Below are 13286 nucleotides of genomic sequence, written 5' to 3'. Positions count from 1 at the left end.
CTGTGACAAGGTGCTCAACTTCAGGTGTCAAACAGGGTTTATTTGTAACCTTCGGATGGCGGTCTCTTTCTGCTCTATTAAAAATCACAAGAACAGCAGTGGGAATTTGAATATTTTTCCCTTCACCTATGGCTTGGGGAAAGGGGGTGCACATGGGCAATGTCCACTTGCAAAATAACTTTCAGATGAATCTTCAAAAGGGAAGCTTTCCTGAACAAGCATCCCCATGGAAATAAATACACATTCAACTACTTACTAGTGGATTCTTCTCCTGCCCGATCCTGCTCTAGATTCAGATGCCTCCTGCTGGGAATCTGCTCTGTGAGCCAGCTGATTTCCAGAGCATGAGCTGTAGCGAGCTGAGGTTTGGCTGGAGGCAGTTCTGTGTTCATACCTCCTGCATGTTGGGCAGATGATCTCAGGTGCAGATCAGAGATGACGTGCGGAGACCGAGGGAGGTTGTAAGTCAAGCCAGAAGGGATCTGTCCATGTCTGTCTGAAGGAAGTGCTGCTTTGCAGGTGCTGGGTAAAACTGCAGAAGCTTCAGAAAGAATGGGCATTTATTGGGAAAACAAATAAGACTGGAACAAGAAACTAAGCAGGTAATAAAGTAGAAATATCCTCATGGAGACGAGGGTGTTCTTACTTGATTATTTATGTTTGCAGCACAGTGGTGGTTGGATACAACCCAAAGCAGCAAGTTTTTCCTCAGGAAGGGGAGAGAAACTGTAAAGAAGATTATGCCCTGTGCAATTGTGCTATGCAGGACAGATGGGTGTGAGTGCATTCCTGAGATGTGCTGAGCCTTTGGTTCGGGAGACCCTTTTTCTCCATTGAACAGCTGTGTATATAACATAATACACAATACCTGTACAAAGATTTGGGCTGTGGCAGCTGTTTGGTATCCCCAAGGTAGCTGAAGGTGTTAGAAGGTCTTAAATATCCTTTCCAGCAGGCACTTGATGGAGTGGGTGTAGGACATGAGAGTTAAGTCAGTGGTTGCTGATGTTTTGCATGTTTAGTTAATAACTAATAAGAGGTGCATTGTACTTATTTATAGTATAAGGATGTTCTGTAGCAATAAAACCTCAGTTCCAGCTGGACAATTGGATCCTTGTCCAGATCCTGCTAGAGTTTCCTAGCTGTTTACGGGGGTGTTAACAGGGCTCACAGATGGTTGTCTCATGCTTCTTTTAATTGTAACTTTCCAGTTAAAATTAAAGGGAAGCAGTTGCTTTGTGGTGTCTCCCCTGAACTGGAAGACAGCAGAGGGTGAGATAACACTTCACCAGTCCTGTGCATCTGGGTGGGGATTGTTGAGGTCCAGTTGAAGTTGTGTTTGGAGGGTGGGAATGTTTGGTAAGTGAGAGGAGGGTTTATGGGCACACCTTCACTGTGCTGATCAGCATTCCTGGCTGTGGCTGCTGTGAACAGCCTCCCCTGATTGAATTGTTTGGGCTCACAGTTACTGTGCTTGTTATCCTGATGCATTTGAAATTTGTTGGTGAGTTGGCAAGACTCCGTGGAGCCATGACGTGCTCTGAGTGTTCATTTTTTTCAGCTGGTTGTTCTGTGGTTTATAGAGTCGTTGAATCACGTAGGTTGGAAAAAACCCCTTGAGACCATCAAGTGCAACTATTAACACCAGTCTCATGTCCCTAAGTGCCACATCCACACCTTTTTTGAACATGTCCAGGGATGGTGATTCCGCTATTCTGGTGGACTTTGAGGTGTTCTATGTGTGTTTCTACCTATAATATCTTAGTTGTTTATGACTTGAGATTGAAGTAAGTAAGGACTCTGATACTGCACAGAGGGACCTGCACTTAGGGTTGTAGAAGCAAACATAACTTTCTAAAGACCCAGACTTACTGGTCTGTCATTTCAATATTCATGTAATATTGTTTCTATTTCTTAGTATCTCGTCCCCTCTCTGCTTCTAATTTGTGTGTCTAAAAAAATAACTAAACAAAAACTTGACACAACAAAAATCTCTGACAGCCCATTGCAGACAGTAATTAATTTCCTGCAGACAGTAGCCATTTATGGTACTGCAGAAGTTAGAGGGATGATAAGTGGTAGTATATTATAGACTTTACAAACTTACAAACTACTTTTTTTAGCTCTCCTATACATGCCCTTGATGAGTCAGTACCCATTCCTCTTTGGGATCACCCCAAGAAGGTGGCTTCCTACCAACATTGTCCAAGTCTGTCTGCCTAATCCTTTCCCTCTCAGTTACCTCACATGGTTTCCTAATTTCTTACCAATTTTTCCGAGTTCCTTCTATTTCCACTTCTGGTCCTGACTTCTGTAGGAACATAAATCCAACAAATATTTTTTTCTTCTTCCACTTCCTCCATTTTGGACACTGTCTTCTCTATTCCTATGGATACTTCTATTCCATGTTGTTTGTGTTTCAGTGGGGAAATAGGCTTTGTTTGTTTGTTTGTTTGTTTGTTTGTTTTAAGAGTAATGGGAGTAGGAGATGAAGGACTTGCTTAGTACATAGAAGAGGCTGGATCCTGGAGCAGCCACTTGTAGGGGAGATCCAGCTTTGCTTCTCTAAATTTGGACTGAAAGCCTGTGCTGAGCCATTGGTGGAAATGACAAATAGTTTATCCAGAGCAAGATAACTGATTTTGAGCAAATCTAGCAAATGAGAATTCTGAGTTTTTAATGCCCTAATATGAAGTTCTTTAATGATCAGTAGGTATTTCAAGGGGTTTTTTACTTATTGTCTTTTTTATTCTGTTCTTCCAAAGTTTAATATATGATCAAGTTTCTGTGGATTATTACAGGGTCTAAAGGGTACTTCTCTGATGGAGGGATTATCCTTGACCAAGTTCTAGGTACCTGCTGGAAAGAATGGAGGGCCAAAGTGCTTAAAAAAGAAAAAAGTTAATGTACCTGAGCATATCTGGGGGTTGTATGCATATGCATCTGAACTCTGGCAAATGCAAAGGAGATTTAAAGTAATATGGACTGGATTGCATGTCTGTGCTATAGACATGCCATGCTACAGCTATTCCAGCCACGTGTCCTGTTTTTGTAAATAAAGTGTTGGATTTGTGATGCTCTGTTTAGCCTGAAGAAAATGAAGCTGATTACAGAACCTGCCTGCTGCTTCTTTAGAAAATAGAAAATTACTATGTGGCAGTGGAACAGGCAGAGGTAAGATTCAAGAAATACTAATTTAAGGAGCTTGAGTTAGTCAAGCCCGACACTACTTAAGTTTCCAGCTATCTTCTCTGTACTTAACTAGAGTTCAGCTGCATATTCCAGTAGGTTGCTGTTGGGAAAAAAAAAAAAAGGATATTTTAAAAAATGTAACTCCTCAGTACAGAAGTCCTTTCTCGTCAAAGAAGAACAATGCATTTTGTCTTTGTTCTGTTTAATCTGAAAGGAAAGATGAGTCTGAAATGCGAAGTGCAAACCTGTGACTGTCTGTCCAGATCTGAAAGTGTGAATTTGACTTTTGCCTTAGGGTTGTCCTTCTGCGGTGGTGTTCAGTTGATTTGCCATGCTTTTTATTGCTCTTTTTTTAAAGGTTACTTAAATAAAACAACATAATGTTTTTACTTGCAGCACTTGAAGAATCGGAAAGTGACATTTATGTGCGATTCATGAGGTCACACAAGTGTTATGACATTGTTCCAACAAGCTCTAAGCTTGTTGTTTTCGACACTACGCTACAAGTGAGTATACTCCTTTCAGTCTGCCTTTGCTTGCAGTTCATTTTTTTTTAATGTTTCCTGACTGTTAAATGAAAGCTGATCTCTTGAAGAGAAGCACTGCCATAGTGCTGTGCTTTGACTGTACAAAACTGTATTGTTTCAACTGTATCTTTCATGTTATGCTAGAGGAGGAGTTGGGGGAAAGACTTCCTAGCAGAACAGAAAGAGAGGAATTGTAATTTGTTCTGCAGTTGGAATCTCTATCAAAATAAAAATTTCAAATGAGCCCAACTTATATTGGCCTCTTCATGGCTACCTGAATCTACATAAAGACATTTGATGTAAGATCCTTGTGCAACAGCTAAAGAGTACCCAGGTGCTATGAGTCTGTTCCTGCTATACTGATAAGACAATTTAGGACTCAAATGGATGGCTTAATTATGCAAATTATTACATTCTCTAGAAAATTTTTGTTTTCAGCTTCTCATTTTGCATTTAATCAGTAAATCATCTGCTAGACTCTTGGCTCTGTCTGAAGAGTTTGTTTGCCAAAAGAAGGCATTAGCTGCCTGCTATAGAAGCAGATTAATCTGTTCTGCAGTGTGGTGGAAAGCTGTGGCTTTCTTTGTTTCCTGTATTTTGCAATTGGTATTTTTTTTGCTTGCTTTGGTTTTTGCTGTTTCAGTGTGTTTTTCCTTGTAAAGATGCTCCAATTCTGACTTAACTAAGCCCATTAAGTAATTTTGGTCTGGAATGTACTACTCAGACCTCAGCTTTCCACAGTCAGAGGCAGCCATGTAACAGATACTCGTTCCCAAAACATTCACAGAACTGTCTTGTGTATCAGATAATTGTATATAATGTTGGATTGAGTGCTGTGATCTGAAAGGTGGAAAATCTGCATTGACTTTTTCACCATCTTAGAGGGGGGAAAAGTTCTTCAATGTTTCCTTTCTTCTGCCTGAAAGAGAGGATGACTGTCAGCTCTTGAGTAAAAAATTCAGACCTCTTTGATCTGAAAAATCAGATTTAGGATGGTGGGGTTCGCTGTACTCTTTCAGCTCTTCTCAAAGACTGTTGGCCTCCTTTTCATTCCAGGGGGTATTTTTTCCTCACACCATGATGATGGCGTGCTGGGAGTTGGTGCCTACAATGGCATCACCCATGGCCTGCTTTGTCAGTGCTCACCTGGGTCAAAGGCTTGAGGCCTCGTCACTGTTTGCAGGTGGAGAGATGATGTTCTTTATTCCATTAACCAGTTAATCTTGAGGCCCTTGGGGCAGGCCACTGATTCCCTTTTGGAGTCTCCAGATTTCTTGATGAATTAGATCATGCCAGATACCGGTTTTCATTGCTAGAGCTGTGTTGAGATAATGCTATTAAAGAAGTGAGAGTTCCTCCCCAGCTCGTGAGCCAGTGGGAGGTAACACCTGGGGAGACAGAGTGTGAGTGAGTGAGTGAGCCTCGTGAGTTTTCACCATAAAGGAGAGCAGGTGACTTAATGGTGATGGAAAAACTTCCACCAGCACTTCACCAAAGTCCCTGTCTTAATTGGCATCTCCAGTGATGGTCATGGATTACAGCTAGAGGAGAACAAGGTATGCCTTGGTCTGTGATCATGGAGTCGTATTCTCAGTCTGCTTCTCCAGGTGTTTGAAAGCAGGGAAGGGAAGTCTGGAGTTGCTCATTCAGATGCTAGTATACAATAAATACAGACCAAATCTTGAGTTTGTATTGCTGGTGAGGAGCTTTTTTCCCCCCTCTAAACTGCTTTTTTTTTTTTACTTTGCACTATTACATTTAATCCATTTTGCATTACTTTTAATTTTATAAGTCATAATACTGTAAAGCAGGAGTCCTCTTCCAGCATGGGCACTGTCCTCCAACTTAGCAGATTTTGTGAAACTGTTTAAGAAAACACTAAAAAGGTAGATCTGAATGATTACCTGGCCTACACTGCTAGGAGGTCTTTTAAGTATTTCCCTTTGGTTCTTTACCTGGCCCCCTGTGTTCATGTGCCACCATCAGTGTCTTCAAACCACATTATGGTCATTCAGTGTGATTGGTGTGGCTGGTGCAGGAACGTGTATGGAATGCAAAAATAGAATAGCTTCTTTTGTTTGTCTAAAACAGCAAGAATAAAGTACATGGTGGAGAATTAACCCAATAAGGGTGGGCAAAATAAAACTTCTAAACTGTTCTTTGCATTTTAATTTTTAATGTAGAAAGTATTTATTGTACAGTACTTCAGGACTGTGTATCAGTTCATATTTTGAAAACACAGCTCTGAAAACATTCAGTGTCCATGAATCCTCTCATATGGATATTTGTCTTTGCTGGGTCTGTTTCATTCCTACCCACATCGTGTTTCTCCTAATTTAAAAAAAAACCAACCAAACAAAAAACATCCACCAAAAAAAAAAAAGATACCGGTGCCTTGAAATAGTCTCCAGAGATTTGAATTCTGGTTTTGAATAATGTTAGAGCTAAAACACACAACATAAGGGCTCACTTTCTGCCTCCTTTAATAAAAGCTGGTAATAATCAATGGAGGAAGAATTAAAAATGGAGCTGGGTTGAGTTCTCATGGCATCCTTTGAAAGATTCTGGATTTTGGATTTTTGTTTGGCTGCAGTATCCCGTCTCCCTCTGCTGGTCAGCGATCACAGCACACATGACGTGTTTCTACCCTGGAAAATTATTCATGAGATACTGTGGAAAGTATTCTAAACCTATTGTTAGCTGTGGGAAAAGTGGAGATATTATCCTTATATAATATCCTTATATCCTTATATATCCCTATATAATTATATATCCTTATATAATGTGGCACCAGGTCATACCACTGAAGCAACATTGATTCATAAAAGTAAATGTTTAGTCTCAGTATCTGTGAGGGAATTAGTGTAAAGTTTCATAAGGAACCTTGTTTTAGCCCTAAGAGAGGGGATGGTGAGATGCCCTTACACTGGAAATAAAAAGAAGGCTTTAAATAGCAGAAATAGCAGCTAATAAAGAGCAGGATGGGCTGAGTCTCTTCAGCCCTGCTTATGTGTCAGTCAGAAGGCATGGGGGGCTTGATTCCAGCAGCTGCCAACAGCTCCCAGTGCTGGCACAGCACGCTGGGCTGGAGTGTCCAGAGCACACGTGTGTGTTTTACCTGGCACCTGCACGTGGCTGGGACAGCTGTGCTGTGGCTCTTGCACCTCTGCTGGGCATCAGCTCCTGTGGTGCAGGAGAGCTGTGCTTCAGCAAGACAGTGTGCCCCTTGGCACACAGCTTCCACACTAAATGAATACAGTGTGCTGAGCCCTGCTCTGTTGGCCTGCCTGAGGCCAACTAGCACAGCCCAGTTTGCCTCAGTGAGGTTTCATTTAGGGCTGCCCCAAAGCAGGATCTGCATCCAGTCTACCTGCCTGGAGTGGTGCCTATTCCGTGTTGAACCCTGGAAGTGGCAGATGTTGCCTGGGAAAGTGCTGGCTGGCACAGTTTCTTTGATTTAGACTGACAGTGGACTGTTCTTTCACCCTTTCAGTTTATTAATACTTATTTGCTCCTCATAATATTTATAGAATCATATTGAACTTCATGACTGTGGCTTTCCCCTGCCTGTGACCCACAACTGCTCCTTGTTTGTGACAGGCTGCAGCCTTTGGCTTTTCCCAGGGAAGATGCTATCTTTGCTTGGCACACATTAAAGAAACTTCATAAAGTCTGATCTGACCAGGAAGGGAGTCAGGAGACAATTAGATGTTATGAGCTTTCCTGTGAAGTATGGAAATTTGACTGTGGATGGTGGGGAAATGGAGCAAGTTGCAACAGTGTGCAGCTCACAGTGGATAAACTTTCTCGTCTTTTGCACACATCTCCTGAGATGCAACCAGGAGAATAAACCCTTCACAGCCCCTAGCAGGGATGAGGAGGTTGTCCTTTGAAGGGCTACTCTAAGCATTCACTTACTGCTCTTCTTCATTCTAATTATGCTAAATATAAATATGGATCTGGATTGTCTTTATAATAGACCTCAGGAAGTCAGTGAGCTGAATGAAAATTTACTGCTCACCAGCTTGTGTCTTCACACAGCATTTGAGTGTTGTGCAAGTGTTCATGCATTTAGTGTGCAGATGATCTGGAGGAAGGAGGAGACACCCAGGTCTGCCTTTTCTTTCTTTTTGTTGGTTTTAACCTGTATCAAGTACATACAGTGACACAGCCATTGGATCTTTTCCTTTGATGGAAAACAATTCCTGTATTAAATTCAAAGATGAATGAAATACAACACTTAGTTCACATTCTATCTGTCAGGTTACTTTGTCTAACGTAATTTAATGTGATTTCAATTTTTCCTTGTTGCTGCATGCATCTGGTTGTTTTAGAGACCAATGCATTTCCCCCCCACCCTGAACTGTATTAGAATTTTTTAAGGAAATGCCTCTTACCTAGCTTATAGCAATCTCTGAAGCTTAACTCCAGAAGCTTTCTTAAGGCCAGATTTTTGTCTGACCTTGAAAGAAATGTATTAATTTGTTGTGGCTTTGCCCAGACTACATAAAGATGAGAAGGATTAGCTTGTTTTCTAGTGCAGAGCAATTAACCCTTGAAGAGGAGCGTAGAAGGTGAATGTAAGACAGGGACTTCCCTGCTTTGTATCAAGCAGCAATCTGCAGTCCAAGAGTGATCTGTTAGCAAATGTAGTGGCTGTGTCATGTGGAGTTTGCATAAGCTCTCTTTGGGTCAAAAGCTCTATCTAATCTTTGACTAAATGATATTCGTGCCTGTTACGAGTCAATTTGGGTTTTAATAATAAAGCATATGTGGCTTTTGCTTACCGTGACCTTGAAAGTGTTTTCAAAGCATTTGTCCAGCACTTCTTCATAAACTAATAAAAATCATGTTTATGTGTAAACAGTCATCAGAATAAGCTTTCAGAATCCTGAAGACTCTTTCCTTTTATTTCCTTCTATATGCTGAAGAAATCTTTGTGTGGCTTGGTTAAATTATTTAACCTGTTTGTTTAATGAAATTACGTAAGTTGTTAATGGACCAGGTGCTGTTGTCACCAATGCAGGATTTTGTCAGAACCTGTCACGCTAGTAAGAGCTTAAATAATTTTCTACCACATAACTAAAAAAAAAAAAATTTAAACAATGTTCTGGAAACTTCTTTAGTGATTTGACAAGCTGGCAGTAAATATACCTGGTAACTTCTGCAGCACATACAATGGATTCAGCATTAGAATGGAAGAGGATTTGTATTTCTCTCCCTTGTGCTGACTCTATTCAGTAAATGGATTTATTATTCTGGTTCCCTCCAGGTCATTCTTGACTGGGGTGTTGCCTCTCGCCACGGTAATGAGATAAATCAGGCTTCCAGGAATAATGCTCCAGAATGATTTGCTCCCAGAACCGCACAGCAGACTCTGGGTCTGCTGTCACACAGCTTTACAAAAGGATTGACTGTCTGTTCCTTAGTTGGCTTTGAGGTTTTTCCCTGATGAAGCTGCTGCTGTCTGCATTTCTGAGGAGTGTGAATAGCCCTCCTTGCTTACACTGCCCACAGAACTGTAGGAGAATCATCTAATTTAGCTTTTAATCAGCATGTGGGCTGAGGCAGTTGAGCAGCCACATAAAAGCTCCCTTCATTGAGATCAGGCTGGAATCAGTAGCATAATATGGCAAGACTGTTGGGTTTTTTCAGAGCTTCTCCTGTTGCTGGTATACAAGCATAGGAGTTTAATTCCTGCAGCTCTCAAAACCAATAGGAAGTGTTCATTTGTGGATCTCGGAGGAATGATAAGTGCCACTTAAGCAGAAATTTCTACACAGGGTGTGGGTAAGGTGTTTGTGCTTGCCTGAGTGAAAGTCGTGTACCATTCTTCTTGCCTTCTCTGCCCCATCACCACTTTTTGGATAAGATCTTAATCTGGGACAGAATTTCTGTGCCCTTCCCCATGCACTTGTTGCCACTGGCTCTTCCCATCAGATTCACCTGATGTTCCCTCTTAGCCCATTGTGGTGTGCAATCTGACAGCAGAAATCTACAGTTTGGACACATTGACACAGAGTATCAGTGCTGGTCTTGGTTAGGTGTCTTTGCTGGACTGGAACCTTTTCATGGGAATGTGGTGTGGGGAAGAATTCTGCATGTGGACATGGCACCTGCTCCTTGGGGAAAAATCTGGAACAAGTACATAGTTTTAACTTGAGAATAAGACTCCAGCTGTGACTTCTGGGGTTTGGCTTGAGCCTGAAGGGTGGTATTAAACCATCACATCTTAAATTTTACTAAGCTATGGCCAGTAGAAGTGCATTTTCTACCAGGAGTGTTCCCTTTGCACCACCTGTGAAAGAGAAATGAATTTTATCTGGTTTCATATAAGCTTTCCAAAATTCAGCTGGAGCTAGAGGACGAATGTTTTTGGGTGAGGTTTTTCAGATGTTGAAGCAAATGTAGCCACCCTGTTAATAAGAGATCTGTCCAATGTTTCTCCAATCTACTTGGTAAGGTAAAGGAGGAAATTCTACTTGATATGGTCCAAGACCTGGTTGTCCCTCGCCCTGGGCAAAAGTCTTTATTGTCTTTAAGTAGTCTCTTCATTTAGTCCTTTCAGAAGGAAATGCTTCTAACAAATTCATAGACCAAACAAGAGAATAATTGGAAAATGAATTTGAATGCAGCAGTCATCATGCTGAGATGGTTGGTTGTGTTTAGTCTCCCCAGACAAATCAGTTTGTAAAAACACTGAATTACGTAAATGCACTACAAGAGAGATTTTTAACTTTTCAAAATAGCTCCTTTACAGGAGTGTAGTTCTCTGTAACTTAAAAAGAAGTCTGGATTGGGCATCACAACTTTATTTGAAGGAAAAAAAAAAGGAATTGCAAGTTAAATACAGTTCCCAATGTGAATTGCTTCAAAGTGAAAGTGCGTGGTGGGTTTGGAGAATATTTAGTTCATATTGCTTTTGTATTATCAGGATGATAATTGTGGGATCTGGTGATGAATGCAGGAGTCCTCAATTCCAACTTAGCTCATAGGAATAAGTCCTTTGAAGGTGATATCAACAGCGAGGAAGAGAAGCACTGTCCAAAGAGCTTTCTGTGGCAAAGCTGTGTTTTCAGCTTACTAACGTGTGTACAGTATGTTCCCAAATAATGTTTCATGGGCTCTGTTCAGGTGGCAGTCTCATACAGAGGAAGCACTGCCTGAAATCCTGGTGATGTGAGGGAGTAGCAGGGGAGATCTGTTGTACACCTGTCTTATGCAGCAAGACAATCAGCTTTACCTGCAGGAGTTTCTTCTTTTTCCTCGCTTGGAGACCTGCCAAGGTTTGGGCAGCCAGAGAACTTGTCATGCTGCTTAAAGAAATACAGTCTTGTTTGTGTTGGGCTAGAAACTGTTGCCTCATTCCTCATGTTTTCACATCAAAAGCATTTGGGAGTCAGTTGGCTCATAAACACACTTGAACCAAGGGAATAAAGTGTGGGTTGCCCAGGTTTTATGCAGTACAAAGGTTGCAGCAGAGCCCTGATGGTTTTCCTGTTAAGACAAAGACCAGTTGTTCTACACTGTGTCTTCCTACTTGGTAAGAACTATTGAAATGAGAGTGTTTTGCCTCTTAAGAAGGAATTCTCAGAGTAACTTTTTCTTGCACCTTCATGCTCTTAACAGTGAGAACAAAGTCTGTGTCTGGAATGACTTTGCCACATTTGCTCATGCTGTGAAGATAGAGATGAAGCTGTTCTCCTTTGAAAGTATAGAACTTTTTCCCCTTTACAAGGGGAAGCCATTGAGAATCCTCCTCATGCCATGGTGTTTGGTATTTAGAGCATGTGAGTATATGAGTATAGGAGTTCAACCTCCTGCTTTAGTTCTTCAGCTGTTCTTACCCAATCCGCTAAGACTGGATGCCTTCCTCTTGTAAATTCCTTTCAACTACATGTCAAACTTAGTACTTTGTTATGCTAGGAAAGGTGGTTGTTTCTCAGGGACTGCCTGAATGATTTGGGTTTGATACTGTGGTCCACATGTGTATTTTTGGAGGCATGTGTTCCCTCTAGTTTTGTAGTCCTTAAAAGTAATTGTAAAACAAAACTGGGAATTTGTCAACTTAATCAGTGAAAATGATGATGAATGTTGTAGATCACCTTAGAGCATCCATCCATCAGGAGTCGGAGATGATAAAAATGTCAAGGTTCAGCTGGGTCTGATACTGCTTTTATGGGAGCTCTGTGCCAAAAATTAGAAGAAGGAGCTGCTTCCTTTCAATTCTGATCTGATAAAACACACATTTCCTGGGGTTACATTAGGGGCTTTGCAGGCAAATGCCTGGTGCTGGCTTACACAGTGAAAGATGAGGCAGGAGAGGTCCATGTTTATCATCCTGCCCTTGGATGGCAGCTGCACCACAGAAGCTCTGGCAGGTTTTTTAGCACTGTCCTTGCTACTGGACAATCATTTGCATCATCCTCTTGCTTCATATTGGCATGTCTGAAGGTGCTCTGTAGCTTTGTTGGTTATTTCTGCTACCTTTGAGCCTTTTCATGAGGCACTGGTGCTGAGTTGTGTCTGTCAGCTCAGTAGGATTCTCTGCTCAGCTCTGACCCTTTAGCACCAGGAACTGTGACAGCTCTTTTCTCCCAACAATTTGTCAAGGACATCAATCTTTTTGCAAGGCAAATGAAGCGAATTATTGCAACGGCAGCAGTCACCCTCCTTGCCTTATGGAACAGTCCTGGAAGACAAGTCTGAAACCACTGGTTACTTCTGGACATAGTTACAGTTTTCATAACACAGTGTTGGGTAAAACAAACGTGTGTGTGTGCTGTACACACACTGAATTTTTGGAAAAGACAAAAAAGTTTTCCTTTCAGGTGTTTTCCCTCATTCACAGATGTTCACTGAAGAGAGCATTTCTGCAAGGGCCTGTAAAATCACTGGTATCTCATAACAAAGGGTGTCCCTTTCAGTGTTTCCCGTCAGTGAGGAAAAACTTATTCTCCAGTCTGGTGAAATCTTCTACTGCTGTTTCTGGTTTCACTGCCCAATAATCAAGTTATTTTAAGAGCTCACTAACCGTAAGGGACAAGGTTTTCCAAATATTCTACCCAAAATAGGGCTTTTATGTCTGGATCTCTTGCTTTCTTGGTAATGACTGTTGTATTGGAAGAGGCTTTGTCCTCCTTCAGACTTGCAGTGGAAGTGTTTGAATGGTGTGCAGAACAGTGACCTCCAGAGGTTCTGTCTAACCTAAATTAGTCTGTTTTTTTATTCATCATATTCACAGTGTAATAAGTTCCTGTTGTGCTCAGTGTAGTGTAATAGCAGCTATTGTTGAGGCGATCTATGGTATATCTAGGATTTAATTGCTGTGTTCTTTTGCTATAATGTGACTCTTCTACTTAGGGGCAAAATCTTGGAGTAGACAGTCACACAAAGGGGGATTCCTCATCTAACTGTGAATGTCTAGACGTCTTAGTGAGGGGGGAAATGGCATCTGTGTTAATCAAGTTAATCCCTGGGGAAGGCTGCTGAGTCATGCCCCAGCTGACAGTGAAAAGTCCGGTGAATATGCGAGGTCAGGGTAAATGTCAGAGTGACCTCTACATT

General features: G+C 41.4%; 1 protein-coding gene across 7 annotated transcripts in view; it reads left to right on the top strand.

The window, feature by feature from the left end:
- Positions 1 to 13286, top strand: part of PRKAG2 (protein kinase AMP-activated non-catalytic subunit gamma 2) — a 213367-nt gene that overhangs the window by 180972 nt on the left and 19109 nt on the right. For all 7 annotated transcript variants that reach the window (XM_032098701.1, XM_032098710.1, XM_032098718.1 and 4 more), the window contains one exon: positions 3589 to 3698. In XM_032098701.1, coding sequence (XP_031954592.1) covers positions 3589 to 3698 — 110 coding nt within the window. The remainder of the gene's footprint in view (positions 1 to 3588; positions 3699 to 13286) is intronic.

Source organism: Corvus moneduloides, chromosome 1 (genome assembly GCF_009650955.1).
Source record: "Corvus moneduloides isolate bCorMon1 chromosome 1, bCorMon1.pri, whole genome shotgun sequence".
NCBI lineage: Eukaryota > Metazoa > Chordata > Aves > Passeriformes > Corvidae > Corvus > Corvus moneduloides.
This window is presented reverse-complemented; position numbering and strand designations above follow the sequence as displayed.